General features: G+C 41.2%; 1 protein-coding gene across 6 annotated transcripts in view; it reads right to left on the bottom strand.

Moving 5' to 3' along the window:
* CARS2 (cysteinyl-tRNA synthetase 2, mitochondrial) overlaps positions 1 to 19,581 on the bottom strand; it is a 43,253-nt gene that overhangs the window by 6,924 nt on the left and 16,748 nt on the right. Inside the window, exons 10-16 of one of the 6 annotated variants that reach the window (XR_008329950.1) lie at positions 18,318 to 18,384; positions 17,821 to 17,959; positions 14,035 to 14,158; positions 10,016 to 10,114; positions 8,704 to 8,964; positions 5,862 to 6,285; positions 221 to 4,833 (exon numbers count right to left, since the gene is read on the bottom strand). Coding sequence is in view for 5 of the 6 variants with exons in the window: in XM_053384420.1 (XP_053240395.1) it covers positions 6,223 to 6,285; positions 8,704 to 8,964; positions 10,016 to 10,114; positions 14,035 to 14,158; positions 17,821 to 17,959; positions 18,318 to 18,384 (753 nt within the window). In the remaining variant the exon portion in view is untranslated. Of the gene's footprint in view, positions 1 to 220; positions 6,286 to 8,703; positions 8,965 to 10,015; positions 10,115 to 14,034; positions 14,159 to 17,820; positions 17,960 to 18,317; positions 18,385 to 19,581 lie in introns of those variants that run through there. The other 5 variants (XM_053384423.1, XM_053384422.1, XM_053384421.1 and 2 more) reach the window with 5 other exon arrangements.

The raw sequence follows: 19,581 nt of genomic DNA, 5'->3' as shown, positions 1-19,581 counted from the left end.
TTACTTCCTTGGTTTGCACCAACTTCATCACTGTTTTAGCTTGAGAACTACTGCAGGGTTTCAATTCTGCACAAGTCTGTGCTGCTTTTGAGACATGCCATCTTCAAGGAGGGACTGCATGAAATTCGCCTCGAGCCCTAGGTACAGGGGCACTGTTTTTCGTTCCTTGTTTTTTTGATGAGGAGGGAGGGGTGGGTATCACTAGTCTTTTTTTAATAAAAAAACAACAACCCAGCACAAAGAAGCTGTAGAACATGGCATGTGAAAAATAGAATTTATTTAGCTGAATGTATTGAAGTTTCATCTACTGAGCTGGGCTAGTTTAGATCATAAAATATTTGCAGAGAAACCAGATTAAACCTGTGATGGAACATTTTGGGGGGGGGGTCAAAAAGGGGAAGGCTTTAGGGAAACTACTAATCAAGGAGCAGCTCCTGCCATAAGACCTGCATGGGAATGGTTTTCAGTAGAAAGCACCCTTTGTGCTTTTGTTTTAACTTTTAAAAGCTGCAGTGGAACACTAACGTGTGGACACACTTAGAAGAATCACCAGCATGTAGTAATTGGACAATAAAAGGGGAAGGGCTGCCCTTTTAAAACTGCACAGCATTAATGAACTGGCAGTGCCCAGCAGACTACAGGGTAGAGACTAGGTTGTTCACAGTAGCGAGTTATCCCTACCATAATGTTGAGCTTCTTTGTAATATAGAGGGGGCACAAGTATTCCAGAGGATGTGTGTCAGCTGCTCTATGTGTATTCTGCTTAGTTATGCTGGTTTACTAGATGCAAACTCACGTTTTGGTAGGATCTATGCACGGAGCATTTCCACTCTAGAAATCCCACCCCGTAATGGTTTTAAGAAGGAAAGATTATGGCAGAATACCCTTTGTTTTTACTTGAATCGCTTGCCGCCTGATGGCATTGCATATTTACTCGGAAGTAAGCCCCACCAAATTCATTGGGACTTACTCCAAAGTAAGTATATGGAAATCTGCAGCCAGAGTTTATCTAGCTGTTTAACTAGCATTCCCATTTGTGTAGGGACAGACTGCTGTTAGGGTTTGCTACATTATATAGTAGTCAGTTGTTGCTTAGCATACACTGTCTACCTGCAACCAGGATATTGCTCTGTATAAATGCAACGTGCTTATAACTAACATTTGGATGCACTGTGACTACTACCTCAGAAAAATACATTTGTTTCCTTTTTTTGTTTTTTTAATATATATATATATTCAATTATTTAGTTCTAGCAAAGTTCAGAGCACCAATTCAAACTTTTTAAAGACTTTGTTCGGTCCCTACCGCTTCAGAACACAAGTTGGGGATAGCTTCTCACGTTTTCAAAACCAGGAAAAGTGTGTATGCTTTCCCTTTGCTTCCGATTATGTAGACCGTGGCTAGTACGATGTATTTTTTCTTTCTATTGAAATCGGCTCTAAGAAAAGGTTTAAGCAAAATGTATTATCAAGGCATGATTCACTTGTACTGGGCTGAATCCTACACTATAGAACCTAGCACTTGGAAGATCCCAATATGGCTCTGGCACCCTGTTCTCCTTGCCTTGCAATGCAAGGATGCAGGTTTCACAACGCCCATTTGCAATGCTGCTGGGTTAAAGACAAGGCAGGCGGAGGCAGACTATAAAGAAGGCAGGCAGCATTTTGTTCCAAGATTTTGGAGCCCTGGGTGGTTGCCTTGTTTGCTCAGCCCTAAGGTCACCACTCCTGGACTTTCTGGCACTAGTCATTTCCGCTTCACTGTGCCTTGGCTCATCCCCCACCCTCTCAAAAGCAAAGTAGCAAACAAGGGTCAATGAATGATTAATTAAAAACTTGGTCCGATAGTAACTGGCAGACCCAGAGTAGTTTGCTTTCATTGGGTGAAGGCAAAATGCCTGTGCTTGAGAATGTAAATAATGGTTGAATTGGTTCCTCACTGGAGTTACCTAGAAAAGCCTCCTTTGGCTTCATGAATCTGCTAGAGGTACTGATTCAGCTGCAAGGCAAACCTGCTTCTATTCAGATTTAAACATTACCCTGAGTCTTGAGGAACAGTAAAATTTCCAAATTAAATACATTAATTCAAATAGGCTCGTTTGTGTTAAATTATCCATCCTGATTTTCTTGTGCTTGCAAGATGGGGACAGGAGAGTTGAAACTAGACTGTACTACTGTACTACTTGCAAATGTCCCTGTCCTACAGGGCAGGTGTGGGGAACCTGTGGTGCTCTTGATGTTGCTGAACTGCAATTCCCATCATCCTTGGCCATGCTTGCTGGAAGCTGTAGTTCAGCCACCGTGGGCCACAGGTTTCACACCTCTGCTATAGGCAGTGGGTAGGAGTCAGCATGACCAAAGCTCTGAACCCTTTTGGGATCTTCCACATGTGCGCCCTGCACTCATGGGGCAAGTGACTCATATGCCCAATAGTTTAAATCACAGCACTGTCTTGGTGCAAGTGAGGGAGACATTAACCATTGGTGTTGTCAACTGAACTAACCTATATCCATTTTTCAGAACACACTATCAAATAGCTACCATCCTTTAGAACTGAGATACAAATGCTGAACGAAATAGGCCGCAGAATTTTCAAAGCTATTATTCGCAGGGAAGCCAAATAGGACCTAGGATTTTCAAACTGATCGGAACAGTCAATATCGAGTTGAATTGCTTGTTGTTTTTTTAAATTGTATTACAGAAGTTGCAAATAATGTTGTCCACTAGTGTATAAAGATTTTACAATTGAAGCAATCTGAAGATGTAGCAGTTGATTTCTTGATGAAATAAAAACGACAGCTTAAACAACTGCTACGTGTATTTATTCAACAGCTTTTTATAATGGAGCTGCAATGTGCCGACAAACTGGCTTCTCCATTTTGTTCAATTTGTATTCCTAACCTGGCAGATTTAAAGCAACAAGTGCCAATCTTTCCACTGACAAAGGGGACATGTGAGGGTTCTTGTTCAGTAATCTGGAATAATATTTTGTTGAACAGCTTATTATACTGCACATAGCACTGTCAGGTTGAAGGATGTAGATTTATTTCCATCTCTCCAGGAGGACAAAAATGAAGGCAACCAGCTGCAGATCCTTCTAAGTTGTAAGAGGACATTTCTCCAGTCAATGCCTTAAGCGTTCATGAAAGGTAGGGGTGATAAGGGCAAGTCCCTGTCTCCCTTACTGTATTACACATTCTTAGCTGCAGGTCCTATTTTCAGTTCCAAGGTTTTTTCTCTCTGATGCTGTTGAAATGAAATATGAATACCAGTAGCTTGCACACCTAACATTTTTTTGTGGCAGGAATCCGCCAATGCACACACCGTGAATATTATAACCTCCCAGCTCTGATAACGATCCCTTCCCTCCACAGATGAACATAAGGCAAACCTGCAACCACAGTGGTACCTCGGGTTACAGACGCTTCAGGTTACAGACTCGGCTAACCCAGAAATAGTACCTCAGGTTAAGAACTTTGCTTCAGGATGAGAACAGAAATCGTGCTCTGGCGGCACAGCGGGAGGCCCCATTACCTAAAGTGGTGCTTCAGGTTAAGAACAGTTTCAGGTTAAGAACGGACCTCTGGAACAAATTAAGTTCTTAACCTGAAGTACCACTGTATTGTTTACCAGGGATTTCTCTAACCTGATATCCTCCTCATGTTTTGGACTACAGTTATTTTCACTGGCCACAGCCAAAGGTTGGGGAGGACAAAACATCTAGAGGGGCACCATTGTTGAAAGGGTAACTTAGATCATTAGCACAAATCCTCAAAATTGTGCAGGTGCAGGACCCTGAGCCAGTCACTCTCAAGGAATGTTTGGGAAGGGGAGCTTATCTTTGTTAGACAGAACCAACACATTCCAAGCTAAAGCAGATGAAGTTTCAATTTTCTAGTCACAAGTTCCTAATCTACAAAGTGAGTGTGTCTGATCAGCCACAACAGACTGATTGGCTTGCAGGAAAAGAATAAAGCAACACAGGGATGTCTTGAACTCCCAGCTCTAAACTGGCAGCCTAAATCTTAGATCAAGTGTTTTGAAATGGCATTGGTATCAAAAAAGCAAAGGTTGCATTTCAGCTGGCACAAGAGCCTTTGTTAATAGTGCATTTTGAAATGCAAACTGCATTTCAGCTGCAGTTCGCTTAAGTCCAGCAGAGTTCAATGGAGTCTAATCTCAGGTCTGCGTGCCCAGGACTGCAATCTTAAATAATATGGTGACACTGAAGAAACATTACTATCATACTGCAGTTCTTCCAAACTCTCTGGACACAGTTTCAGTGATTTCATTTACATTTTAACTACTAGACTCTACAGAATGCTTTCTTCTTGGGGGGGGGGGATGTGTTAGGTCTTTTTCTCCACTTTTTATTAACATTTTTGCATTACTAGCTAAAATCCATACATCTCATATCATAAAATAAAAATATTTAATAGCCAAGCTTTGAATAATGCTTGTGGGGTGAGGAACAGAGAGAATTGCCTTAGATTATAATAGAGGCATGAAATAAACCAGACCCCAGTAGTTATTAATACATCATTTACATACAGGTATCAGTTTCGAAAATGCATTTCATATTGTTGGGGTTCACAACAGGCTAGTATAAAATGGCTGGTTTCCAAATTCCAAGGCCCTGCCTGGAGCTTATATTTGGAAGAAAAGTAGGAGACTTGTATAGTTTGTAAGTTACCTCAAGTAGAGAAGCAAGTTCCTTTTCTTTTATGTTCCAGCGCTGCTTTGCATTAACCCCCAGGCCCTGTTTCCCTTCTAATGTCCAAGTGTTCTTGTGCACCGATATTTAGAAACTCTTGATACACTCTTGCATGAAACCTGAAATTGCCTTCTAAAGATGGCACCAGTCCCTGCCATCTGTTTAAAGATTTACAGGTCAGCCAGCATAGTCCCTACAGTCTTGCTGAAATGCATGGAGGCCACACCTCATCTCAGTAGAGGGCATGCAAAAAAGCTTGTTTCTGAATCCACATCTCCGCTACCTTAAATGCCCTGGTCTTCATCAGTTCCTTCTCATCTGAACAACTGGTGCAACAAATAAAAGGCCATGCTGAATGTTTAAGAGAAACCCAGCAGAAAAGAGATATTTTACTGCAAGGTGTTCTGGATTAGTATTTTATATATTATTTACCAACAAAGAATGATGTGTTTCTGGCCTGAAATTAGATCCAAGTCTGTATCTGTAAATCTTCATTCGAACAAAGTCCAGCTCCAAAAAAAATCAGCGAAATGGAATTTTGTTAACCAACATTGCTAAAAAGAAGCCGTCTACTTCTGAACAATGCTTTGATGCAGTGAAAAATATCTGCCACTGATGTTTCAAGTAAAGGCTGGTTAGCAGGAGGCTGTAGATCAATAGGACACATGCTAACTCGACTGAGCTATATAAGCCAATGCTTTGACTTGGAATAAGGAACCCTTCCATGTTTCTGACCTTCTAGGTACTTCTGGAGATATGAATTCTGCAGAGATTGCTCTCTGCCTGATCCGTAATTCATAAACAGGTTTGTTTGGTGCCAGCTACTTTGAAACAAGACTGAATCTAGTCTGGAACACTGTCCACCAATGTGGAAGAAAGTGGATATATAGAAAAATTGTAGCATGGATTAGCATTTAACTGCAACATCAAACTGTAGTTCTTACAATAGAAAAGGGTTTATGTATGATTCAGCATCTTGCTAACAAAACACCCTCCGAACCCTGGAGTTTTTGATCTAAATCCTAGTGCCTTTAAGCTTTTAAGTTATTCTTGAAGGCTGTGCTGTTTTTGAGGCAAAGGCCTTCTATCTCCCTGTGCCAAGGGATACCAACTACTTATTGGTAAAATCGAATTTAAGCCAACTCACCTCTTGTGCCACTACAGCAGACAATGCTATTTTCACTTAATTCTATTTTCTAGATGTAGTTGAAGCAGTGTTTAAACTCTTGAGGTGCTGAAGTAGAGTCAAAGGATTCCATAAGTGAGAATACAGGAGAGCTGCTGTAATAAATGACAGATTTGCAATTGTTCCTCCCCTCCACACCACACCACACAAATCTTTTCAGAAAACAGGCGAAGCTTCTTGCTTTTAAATTTGAAGTAGACAGTTTTAAGAATTATTTCTGCCACCCAGTAATTCAAGGACGAGGATTCTCTCAGCCAGGGTAATTCAAAATCCATTATATCGCCATAGTATTAAGTCACTCAGTCTGTACTTCTTATTTTTATCAGCTCTTTTCCCGTTCTTTACTGGGCTCTCCAAGTTCCCATGTAGAAGTAGTACTTCTGTCCTGCATAAATACAAAAAAAGGAGTGTGTGTTAAACACTCACATTTCCTTTAACACAAACCACTTCTAGAACTCAAATATGAATTGGAAAAGCCTCTACTCAGTCCTTTTCATGCTGCGAAGTAATGCTGTATTGTTCAATAGGCCTGACTTCCAAAGTAGGCCCCACAGGACTGTAACTCTGGCTTCAAATGTGGGCATACTGGCTTGCTCTGGACCAGAGCATTCAAAACTGTGTTGCAACACATTAGTGTGTTGGCTGCAGTGTGCAGGTGTGTCGCACAAACGCTCCCCATGCTCCTCCCGGGACTGGAAAGGGGTTAGTTTAACCTCCGGCTTGTTAGTAGAACTGAATTACTGTGTCACAAAATGATGCAAAACTGAATTACTGTGTCGTGAAATGATGCACGTCTAAAAAGCGTGTCACCAACATGGTAAGTTTTGTTTTTTGTTTTTTTAAAAAAGATATTTATTATAGTTTTCAAATTTAATACAATAAAAAAGAATCAAAAAAGAAAAAATAACAAAAAATAGAAAAAATCAAAAAAGTTTAAAAACACATAAAATGCACAATACTTATTTTTCAATAACATATTTCCCTGACCTCCTCATACCTCCCCTTCTTGTATTCCAATTCAAATTTTTATATTTAAATACCTTTTTCAATTCATTATAGATCATTTCCCAGAAAGCCTTAATCTTAGGGCACGTCCACCAAAGGTGAAAGAATGTACCTTCATTTTCTTTGCATTTCCAACATTTATTATCAGGCAAATGGTAAATTTTTGCAAGCTTGACTGGGGTCATGTACCACCTCAACATGGTAAGTTTTGAAAGCTCTGCCCTAGACCAATGGGAGAGAACCTGTGGGCCTTCCAGATGTTCTAACCCCAACCACCATGGCAAATGGGTCGGGGTGATGGGAGCTGCAGTCCAGCAAACATCTGCAGAGCCACAGGTCCCCTCACCCTGCCCTAGGCTCATCGCCATCTTTTCACAGGCTCACTTCATCTGCGATAGTGGAATAGCAGTCACAATTCATGTTTCTAAGATGCTTCCCTGATGACGGCTGCAATCCTATGTACACTTTCCTGGGAGTAAGTCCCAGTGAACACAATGGGACTTACCCATGAGTAATAATATATAGGATTGTGCCATAAATCAGCAGAATGTTGACCTGCTAGCAGTTAGTAGTAGTAGTAGTACCCTGCCCATCTGACTGGGTTGCCCCAGTCACTCTGGGCAGCTTGCAACCTATATAAAAACATAACAAAACATTAAACCTTAAAAAGCTTCCCTATACAGGGCTGTTTTCAGATGTCTGTTAAAGGTTATAGAGTTACTCAGCTCCTTGACTTCTAATGGGAGGGCATTCCACAGGGAGGGTGCACCTAGCAAGAAGGCCCTCTGCCTGATTCCTTGTAGCTTCACTTCTCACAGTGAGGGAACCGCCAGAAGGCCCTCGTGCTGGATCTCAGTGTCCAGGCTGAACAATGGGGGTGGAGGCGCTCCTTCAGTTATACAGGGCCAGGTTATTTTATTGAAATGGCTTAAGCTTTTCTGAGGTGGTGGTGATAAGAGACACCTGCTGTCACAGCACCGACTAACAAGAATAAACCTAAACCAGCATTCGGTTTTTGGGTCCTCCTTTTCGGTTGTGAAACCAGGAAGACCTTCCTACAACAGTCCTCTTCCTGTTTTACGCCTGGTTTGTAGCCTCAGCACAGCATGAGGAAGTCCACACATAAGATTGGACCAAGTACACAAAGTTTTCAACGGGACTTTTGGCCCCCAGTCTGCTTTTGCTGGATTGCAACCCAGGTTGCTTTTGCCATCATCACAGCTCCCTCACAGAAGCCCAACTTCCTCATAATAAAAAGGGCTTCTCGGATCCAAATAGTATGCATAAGAACAGAGCACTTTTGCACATTTATTCGCTCTTCTAAAATCTACAAACCCCCACCCCCAAAATACCCCTTGCATGGCACACAGCTAGTACCTATGGGGCAAGTAAACTTTGTGGAGCACTTTTTCCCAAAGCCAGCACCACTCCTTTGCCTTCACAATGCAACTACAGGAGTGCTTGAATATTTTAAAATTTTCCCAAGGGCTCTTTAACACAAAAGGGGCTCTTCAACGCTCAACAGTTGTTTCCACTGAGAACTGCAAAGGCAACTACACAGGGCAGTAATAAGGGCTTGCTGGCTTCAGCCAAACGTGACGACCATTCAAGTTTAAATCTACTGTTGCTCCTACTGTATTTTAACCATTTAGGGTGCGAGGGGGAAAGCTGCCTGTTCCGGGGGGAGTGGGAAGGAGGGAGAAAAGATCACAATAAATCCCTATTCCTAAAACAACCCACAGAGGAGATATGCCACAAATGTTCAGCCAGGAGGATTTGGGCAGAGAAAGAGGCGAACCTTTATGTCGATGCCGTACATGGCTAGATCTCGACGCAGGCTGTCACACGCTTGCAAGAGGGGCGCTCGGTCCTTCAACTGTTGCTGCCTTTCGGTTTTCTTTTGCAGCCGGGCTTCTTTCGACAGAGGGGCGCCATCTGTGGACACGCCCCCCGCAGCCTCGGGTGCAGCAAGGGCAAAACTGCGCACTTTGGTTCGGAAGCTCACCAGTTCATCTATCACGCTGGAGAGCATGGCTGAATGTTCGTTTTCTGGAGCTACCTGTAAATCAAAAACCCGAATTCAATCCCAACATGCAACACACTTACACAGGAAGCCAGCTATGTGCGGCATGTCCAGAACGGCACCAGGAGTACCCAGACATGTAATTTAACTGCATACATTAAAAATAAGTTTTTAAGTAAGATGCAAAATGGGCTGTATTATGCCTGTTTTGATTGCCATTTCTAAACAAATAATATTACTCTCGATTAAGGGGTATATATATCTTGTTAAAAAGTAAAACAAAACAGTGAAGGCCCTCTTCAAATGTAGCAAAAAATACTACAAGGAAAGCACCTAGTGCAGAACTTGCATCTAAGCCAGGATGACAGGTGATTTGTACAGGTGTGTATTTCACCCTATAGACCAGGGGTTTCCCAACTTTGGTTTCCAGCTGTTCTCTGACTATAATTCCCATAATCCCTGACCACTGGTCCTGATAGGTAGTGATGATTTTATTTAAATGAATGTTTTTACTCCCCCCCCTCCAAAAAACAACAACACACATAACCAAGTAAAGCAATGTAAAACAAAGCACAATCACATTGCAGTAACTAAAACCAAATAGACACCAGGTGCTCGTCAACTACATCACAACTAAAATGAATACATTAAGAGATAGTCATCAGGACTTTCAGAAAAGGAAAATACATCCTATTTAGTGTTTCTCATTTTCAGCCTTATTGTTTTTAGTTTCTAAGCCAAAGACTAACATGGTGCTTTGGAATTGTATCAATCCAGATAGATTTCTGAGGATCAGGTAGGATGATAATTTTAATTTTGATTTTTTAAAAAAGAAGTCAAAAACAACAACAAACTTGACGCTAAATCACCTAGGGACAGCCCTGTGTTAGGGTGAGTAACATATAAAAATTTATATGCACATAAAGATGGAATCACCTGGAAACATGTTTTTTTCGAAGGACAAGGGACCAGGCACACAGTTTGTTGGAAGCCTGGTTTTGTGACCCTACAACACCTAACTGCAGCTCCTCGGAGTCCTCTTGAATTCGATGGGGCTTACTTTCAGGTAAGTGGGGTGGTTTCCTACCTGTCTTTCCTCAAGGGTGATCCCAGTTGTGTGAAGGAATTCCATGATGTAGGAGAGAATGGCTCCAAACACAACAGCACTCCTAGGCGATCCACTTTCCTGATTTCAAAACACACAAAAGAGCTGATGTAACGATAACATCTCTCCGCACACGGACAAAAGATGAAAGCGAACAATACTCTGCGGGAATCTATTTATCTGCTAGATTGCCTAAACCTCCTCCTTTCCAAGAGCGAAGACTTCTTAACCGCAGCAACTAGCCATAGAGCAGAAGAAGAATATTTTAGGAAAACAAAATGCCGCTGGTATGTAAGCACTTGTAAGGCCTAGGGGCAAAGTTCGGGACAACAAGGCATTTCCTTGAAGCCACTCTCCCTCCTGCAACTCTTGCTATAAGATTTTTTTAATGTACATTATCTAGGAAAAGCTCAGAAATAAATACCTTCCAAGGCTTCTTGGATAAACTGATAGGATAAGCTCAGGCAGTTGAGCATGAGACTCTCAATCTCAGGGTTGTGGGTTCAAGGTCCAAGTTAGGAGAAAAATTCCTGCATTGTAGCAGGTTGGACTAAATAATAATAATAATAATAATAATTTTTATTTATACCCCACCCTCCCCAGCCAAGGCCGGGCTCAGAGCGGCTTACAAGCAATAATAAAAACAAGTTGAATGATTACAACTTAAAAACAAAATTAAAATACAACATTAAAATAATGAAACATTAAAATATTAAAATGTAGCCTCATCGCAGAAGGAGAAAGGAAAAGAAAAAAGAAAGAGGGGGAGGGAATCAAATTGGCTCCAAGCCAAAGGCCAGGCAGAACAACTCTGTCTTACTGGCCCTGCGGAAAGAAATCAGATCCTGCAGGGCCCTGGTCTCATGAGGCAGAGCGTTCCACCAGGCCGGAGCCAGAGTTGAAAAGGCCCTGGCTCTGGTTGAAGCTAATCTAACTTCCTTAGGGCCTGGGACCACTAGGGTGTTGCTATTTATGGACCTTGAGGCTCTCTGTGGGGCATACTGGGACTCTGATAGCTCCTTCCAACTGTACAATTCTATGATTCCATCCAGTATTTTACATCTACATCTTTTGCCAAATTATGAGGTCATGGTTGTCACTAACAAAGAAAGCTACATTATCAGACTGTGTGCATGTGTGTATATTATAAATAGGGCTGACTGCGTTCCATTATTCTGCAATGGAGGCATGGGGAGCCCAGAGGGATAAATATGGGGGTGAGGGAAGCCAGTACATGGAAGAACCAAGGGAGAAAGCCCCTTGCAAGTGATCAGTGCAGAGATTTAGCAAGAGTGATCCCTTCTTTCTCTTGTCCGGCACACTGGCCGGCGAGAAAACAAGTGGGAAGACAGAAAAGAATTGTGCCCCCCATCACTGACCTTTTGCTCCTCTAACTGACTATCCTTAAGGGAACGTAGCTTTTGACCCGTCCCAAAAAATGTTTTCCACCACCATATTGTTGATTCTGCAGTTCTGTGCAACGGCACTAACACTGGGTTCAACATCTAGCTTTGCCAAACTCAGCTCTCCATTTAAGTGCTCCACACACATTTCTAGCTTTTACTTTTGAAAAGGCCATGCACAAAACAGTGTGAAAGCCATACCTCTTGAAACCACAGAAATTCAAGAGCATTTGAAGACTCCTATTTCGTTCAGCAGACAAACGGGGCTTTAGTCGTCCATCGTCTTGAGCAGTCAAAACACTAGTTTGCACACATTTGCACAATTTATGCAGGTTACAGAGGCCAGCTTTTCACATTGCGTAGCCTGGCTAACCATAGTGAAGGATTTTTGTATTTTCAATGCTTGTGTGGTGAGTGGGGGGGGATAAAATATCTGTAGAGAGTTTTACGATACAGCCTTGGTTACATAACAGATCTCAGGCAAGTCAAGATTTGGAGGGAAGCAACTTCGCCTTAGTGAAGATCATAATTCAAAGAAATCAATTTAACAGGGGGCAAAACATTAGGAAATAATAATAATGTCACAGATGATGGATTGCATGCAGATATTCACTGAGCTAGAATCTATACTGCCAAGATTCAATACTTTTTAAAAAAAACCAAAATACTGTGTTCTTTTGTTAACAGTTAACAGTGTGTGTGTTTGTGTGCTGTACGTAGATAAAACTTTGCTAATACAATCAGATGGCTCACTAAAGTGGCTTACAGAAAAGGCACTTTAAAAACAGTAAGCATGGAACTACAGTGGTACCTCGGGTTACATACTTAATTCGTTCTGGAGGTCCGTTCTTAACCTGAAACTGTTCTTAACCTGAAGCACCACTTTAGCTAATGGGGCCTCCTGCTGCCGCTGTGCCACCACTGCACAATTTCTGTTCTCATCCTGAAGCAAAGTTCTTAACCCGAGGTAGTATTTCTGGGTTAGCGGAGTCTGTAACCTGAAGCGGCTGTAACCCGAGGTACCACTGTAAAGAGTTCAGTGCTCCAGAAGTAGTGGCCATTTAGAACGTTACCCATTAGACTCAAAATGAGAAGGGTACCAAGCAAATAGAAAGCAGGAAGTTTCTCCCAAAACACACACACACTTCAACATTTTGCCTTGGGCAGAATATTCAACACTCCCTGAATATCTGGTGCCATTTAATAACTAACTCACCAATTCTAGACATTAATGGGCATGAAGATAGGCTTAAAAGTAGACCGACCAAAAAACATTCGCTCTTAATTTCTTCCACGATTAGGCCCCTAAGTGCTCTGCACAAGCAGGGGAGCACTTCTGCCTGTTCAAGTTTGCCTTCCCAACACAATACATAAATCCCCAATCTTCCTATGACCTCTGTGGCAATTACATGCCATTCTGGAGGAAAACTTTTTTTTTTTTTTTTTGTAAATATAATCCTAGCGCCATACTAACAGCGCCCACTGTACCTCATCATCTTGCCCCCATATATTAGCAATGTGTTGCTCTGTCTGTAAGCAAACCAACAGGGAAGAGCTGTCTATGGTGGCTTGGAGCCAGACTCCTCCTGGTTCTCCTGCAGCAAAGCCCACCACTAGTGACCAACAGGAGCAAGTCGTACCCCTGGGGGTGGGGACAACTCTGACTTCCAAGTTCAGGATCACTCTGCTCCACCTGGATGCTATGTCCTTCACGCTGCCACCAGTGCTATTTTTCTAGAAAAAGAGGTGCCGGGACTCACCGTGAATACCTGCCTTGTTCTCTTATAATGGAAATGGTGCCCACATGAGAGGTGCCAGAACTGAGTTCCGGCGAGTTCCAGGTGGAAGAAAGCCCTGGTGCCAGTCAGTTCACACCTGAAAATCTCTACCACTACAACGGTGCTGGAAGCTATTTTTCTTTTAAATTTGCAACAAGCCAACATTTGGGCAAGAAAAGGGGAAAGAACAGAATAAACTCAGGAAAACAACAGTTTCTATGAAAGATTACCTGGGTACTCCCCCGTCTCTCTCTCTCTCATATAAATACAGTCGTACCCTGGAAGTCAAAGGGAATCCATTCTGGAAGTCTATTCAACTTCCAAAACGTTCAAAAACCAAACCATGGCTTCCGATTGGCTGCAGGAAGTTCCTGCAGCCAATCGGAAGACACGGAAGCCCCATCAGACGTTTGGCTTCCAAAAATAGTTCACAAAGCAAAACAGGTTTGCAACGTTCAAGGGCCAAAACGTTCGGGAACTAAGCTGTTCGAAAACCAAGCTACAACTGTAAATACATAACTAAACGGTGTGATTAGTGAAGAAAAAAGGCTCGTGTAAAAGTTCAGCTGCCTAAGAATACCAAGTAGCAAGAAGGAAATAAAACTTTTGGTGCTCTGAAACACAGCAAAAGAGGTTTCTGATTCTAGAAATGCAGTTTGTATAAATGCCTGTCTTGGGATGTGGCTGAGAGTGGGGGAGAGAATCATTTGTCTTTATTTTTCCTTGCAAGTTTCACCTAGGAAAATGATAAAACCAACCTGTCAGTACAGAACTGTTTAGACAATGGTCGGTTTCTGATCTTCGTCTCTTAACAGGTTACCTTAGTGACGGCCTTCAGCTGCCTGTTGCCATGGTGAATGAGGTCCATAATTGCACCAATAGCCCTGGGGGTGTCAAAGTCATCGGCACACGCAGACTTCACCGCTGCTTTGGTGTTGGCTAGCCTTGGAGAAGGAAGGGAAAAAATTAAGACAACGTAAGTAGTGTTGTTTTTTAGAAAAACCCCAGACATAAACTGACCGGCTAGTTAAAATGCACTTTTGGCAGGATGTATCCCAGGTTAAGAAGTTTGACCAACAATTTCATCAGGAGGCGGCTAAGTTCCTGCTCCAACTTTTCCATGGGGAGCAAAAGTGCTTCACACAAGCTGGAACAAGTGCCATTTGGTAAATCACTATTAAAGGAGGACGGATACTTCTCTTAAAACAAAAGAGACAAATGAATGGGAGGTTACAAGACTTCCTGCTGCCTGTTACCTCTCTGCAGCCCATCTTCCAGGCACACTGTACCTGCTTTTAGGACAAATAAAGGTTCTGGAACTAGCAAAACTGACGGATATAATAAGGAGAAAATCCAAAACTATGGTTATGAAGCAATGGGAGTTCTTAAATGATTATTTACAAGACCAGGGCTCGACTACAAAAATCTGGTTGTGTTTAGAATAATCTTGTGCGTAATATAAAAAATACAAAGTGAGACATTAAGGAAATCCAAAGGGAAAATATGAAGAACAGAGGATCTGACGAACAGATTATTAAAAACACGTGAGGCAAACGGTGGAAGTCTTAAAAAAATATATACTTTATTTAAGGTAGATAAGGACAAGATGAAATTATACAATTGAATATAAATATAGATGGGAAACGGCTATGTGTCGTGAATGCTTATCTACTTTTAAAAAATTTCACCTATGATCTTTTTCTTTCACTTCTTTATTTTTTCTTTGTTCTTTTTTTCTTTTTTCTGATATCTTATCCTTCATTTCACTCCTTTATTGTGAATAGCATTTTACAAAGGTATAAATAACTGTAAATATGAACAGAGACAAAGTATTCTCTAATTTTTTTCCTTGGTTATATGTATTTTCTTTTTCTTTTGTATTTTCTTTGGTTGTAAATATGTATGTTTTCTAATTTGTACTTAATGAAAATTATTATTATTATTATTTTAAAAAAGGACAGATAAAGGTTCTGAAAACATTTCTGCAGCCATCACGCCTAGCGGAGGCCCTGAAATCTGCCATTTCTATCCCAAAGGTGTACATCAACAGGGAAGAAAAATCCAAATGGCTACAGCTGTCACCAACCAATGGCAGGGGCTTGTGGGGAATATTCTGCCACATAACTGATGCTCTATGAAAAGCCCCCTTGAACAAACTCCCTTCTGCTATTCATTGTTATGTTTTCACTGCATTCTTTGAGTGGAGAACGTTGGCATTAATATGTGGGCGTTCAGAGTTCTGAATGATCTTTGTGAATGTATAGTTTTTTACGTACACTAACATTCTAGTCATTTTAAGACAGCCATTTCTGGACTTCCGGTTTGCTGCGAGGGGAGAAGGCAGCCAGTGCCACTATCGCAGCAACCCGGCGGCTGCTTTTGGAAGTTTTGGGGTAGCTCGAAGGCAACAAGCACCCCAAAGAAAGTCCTGGGGACGGCCAGGACATTACGGGGTCCTGCAGTGACCAAAGCAAGCTCCTGATGGTCAAGCCACGGTTGCTGGGCTCTAATACACTCCAGCAGCAAACTGCCTCATTATTCCTGTCTTAGGAATTTGGCCGGCATGCATGTCTTTGGTATGGGGAAGCTAAAATCTGTAAGAGTTTTATCAACCACATTCTCAGGAAGAATTTGTAGAGAGTCTGGGAGAAATATAAAAATCTGCTAGAAAGGAAAACACACCTTTATGGTAATCACCCATCGGAGCAATTACAATTAAGAGAGTTAATATGGATAGACAATGGGAATTGCTGGACTTTGCAGAACCCAGACTGAAACCTATGGAGAAGTTAAGAAGCCATGTTACGGATTTGTTACACCACCACCAGATATATGATACGTTTAAAGTAGATTTTTTCTTAAAAAAGGGTTTTCAGACCAAAGCTCACAATTTGAAAAAGAATGGTTACAAAATAAGGATAAACATTTGTCTAAAATGTATAATTTCTTATTAGAAATGGAAAACAAATGACAAGCTAGTTACAGCATCAATGACGCACGGGGCAACAGATACAGGACACAATATAGACCTAAACCTCTGAGAGAAACTTTGGAAAAATGATCTGAAATTTCCTGCATGTTATTCTCCGAAAGAGAACTATTTAAAAATGATCCATAGATGGTACCTAACTCCCAGTAGGTTGGCTAAGAAGTATAAAGCAGAATCAGCTATGTGTTGGAAATGTAAAGAAGTAGAAGAAACCTTTTTCCATGTGTGGTGGACATGCAGAAAAGTGAAGTAATATTGGGGAAAGAATTGTAACAGGCATAGGTAAACTCGGCCCCTCCAGATGTTTTGGGACTACAACTCCCGTCATCCCTAGCTTACAGGACCTGTGGTCAGGGATGATGGGAACTGCAGTCTTAAAACATCTGGAGGGCCAAGTTTACCTATGCCTGAATTATAATGAGCTGAAAAAAATGTTTAAATTTACCTTCCCAAAAAAACCAGAGTCCTTTTTGTTGGGAATAACCCAGACACAAATTCCCAGGTCCCGGAAAAGTTTATTTATGTATGCAACAATAGCAGCCCGTGTTTTGTTGGCCCAGAAATGGAAAGTGAGTGAGGTCCCTTGTAAAAGAGGATTGGCAACTTAAGATTTTACAATATGCAGAACTTGCATATTGTAAGAGAGCAAGAAGAACGTATATTTAGAGAAGAGTGGAAAATATTTATTGAATATATGGAAAATAATTGTACACAGCTCAAAATGCTGGCGGCATTAAAATAAATGCAATGGAAGGAGAAGAAGGGAAGTCATTAGATGTTTCAAAGTTTGAATTTTTAAAAAATTTGATATGTAGAAAAATGAAAACACTCTCTCTCTCTCTCTCTATATATATATATATATATATATATAAAGACAGCCATACCTGCGGCTGTATCATTGGATCCCACCAAAACTGAGAATGAAGCTCAGTTGATACTCCTAATCTCCACAAACATGGCTACTGCAAGTGGCCAGAGTAGAAATGCAATTCCTAGCATCCAATTCATTAAAATTTGGAAGACATTAGCATTATTGAAGATAATATATGGTATTAAACTTGGGGAAGGAAGATCTATAAATCTGTTTCTTGAGGAATAGGAAAGATTTATGTGTTATTAGAAAAGAAATTACGAAGCGTCAGAAGCTGGTGTTCAGAGAATATGGCTCTTTTCACTAATACAACTGAATAGATTTTGATTCATGACCATATAATCAATCAATAGAAGAGATATGCGACAGCCTTGTGTTGTGCCTGGACTCTCTTTAAAACTATTGAAAGAAAAAAGTGAAGAGGGTATGCTAATTAATCAAAGCAAAGACAACTCAAGGAAGGCTAAACTACAAAATAGAAGGGGTCAAAATACACACACAGCCGGGAGGAAAAAACAATACTGTACTCTGGAAGCAAAAAAACCCTAACATGCCGGGAACAGGATGAGTTAAAACCTCTTTCTCTGATGTGCTTGTCATTTTTACTTGCAGGGATTATTTTCTCACTTTGTTTATAAGGAAAGCATATAAAGGCAGTTGTTGCGTGCCAGCTGAAGTAGTAACTTCTCAGGATTTTATCACATACCAGGCCAATAACACACAACACAACAGGCCTTCACACTCACCTCTCCCACAGTAGATCTTCTCTAACGGCTTCACACAAAAGTTGTCCTTTCATGTAGGCATGTGTACTGCTCACAAAAGAACAGATTGTCTGAAGAACGTTCTTTGCATCATTCATGCTGTCATCACTGTATTCAACAGCTAGGAAAATAAATTCAGCTTTATGTTGTCCCGTCAAAGCATCGGCATTATTATATAAACAGAGAACAATGGTTATGCTACTATTAAAAACTATTAATCTCACGTGGCTCAGGTGTGGGAATGGATTTAACGGCCCCCTCACTCTTCCTACCACCAGCCAACACAGGGCTACATCTGAAAACTGATTTGACGTTCAAGAGTACAGACAAAAAAAAAACCCTCACCCCCCAAAATCATAGCACTCTCTCAAAAAAAAAACCCCAACCCAAAAGATATGCCTTATAAATGTGCACACAAAGCATACACCTAATTATGACTTTACAGATAGTCCATCTCTACTCAAAGGAGTTTTCCTTACATGATCTGTATCCACTCCGTAAGCAAAACATCCTAAACTGATCAGGTGAGAACTTCTTCAGGAAATCCTAAAGACAAGTGAAAAAGAAATACAAATTAAGATCTAGCTCTTCTTATAACTAACAGTCATAAAGGACATCGCCAGTCGTGGAAAATAGTCTCCATGACAGAATCCGACATGCTGCAAAATCCCAGACTGCATGTAGTTGTCAGAGTGTTGGGCTAGGACTTAGAAGACCACAGCGTCTCAGGCTGACCTACCTTGCGGAGTTGTGAGGAAAGGTGTGATAGAAAGGAAATCATCATCATCATTCAGCCTTCAATACTCACATGAATTAAATTTTTGCGTACAGGGCTGGGATTGCACGTTTGGGACAGACCTTCCAGTTTACAACAGGAAGACCTTCGTTAACAAACACAATCCCAAGCCCTTCCACACACCTCAAAGCTCCTGACCCTCTGCTATTATATACCTCATAAAAAGGATTATATCAAGGCAGATAGCAATCCCTGCTTCAACGAGCACTGATTGTGGCACAATCTGACAAGGAATTTTGAGTTTTCATTTAAAGTGGGAAATCCCAAGCTTCTAGTTCTCACTGCTGCAGAAATGTCAGAATGCACAGAAACACAGGGCTGCAAATGGGCCCCATGTCCGGGGATGGAATTTAGGCACCTGCATGAACTACAGTCACTTCCTTCTGGCTATGTACCTCCTAGTTACTGCCTGCTAAACTTCCTCCTAGTACCCATTAGTATTTCACAAAATTAAAAATGTAACCCAAATTTTCCAAAAACACAAAGAGCAGGTTCAGAATAAAGTGAATTTTGTGTGTGTATCTAAACACATGACGTATATCTGCATCATTTTACAGTCTGAGTGAAATATCCGAGTTTGGCTTCCTAGATATAAGAAACGCAGATACTCTCTCTGCTCAATATTAGAAGCACTATTTTTATGTCCTGTCTTCTGAGCAGGACACGGAACAATATAATAAACTGTTAGCAACTTAAACTAAACTCAGGGTGAGAGTATCAGGAAGGAAGACTCAAAAGAACAAGCACAGCCTGACAGACACTATTCAACTTGAGTCCAGAAAGAGAGGGAAACGACGCCTGACTAGTCCTTTGGAATCTGTTCATTCCTAAATGTGAAGGGAGACAAAAGGAAAGCGGACAATACTGCAGATTTTCAGGGGGGATTTTTCCACACAAGAGTTTTCTCATGAATAAACAAGAGGAAGTCTGGGTCAGTGGACTGAAAC

The sequence above is a fragment of the Podarcis raffonei genome, chromosome 4, assembly GCF_027172205.1.
Source record: "Podarcis raffonei isolate rPodRaf1 chromosome 4, rPodRaf1.pri, whole genome shotgun sequence".
NCBI classification, from domain to species: domain Eukaryota; kingdom Metazoa; phylum Chordata; class Lepidosauria; order Squamata; family Lacertidae; genus Podarcis; species Podarcis raffonei.
The sequence above is the reverse complement of the archived record's forward strand: the minus strand, read 5'-3'. Positions and strand labels throughout refer to the sequence as shown.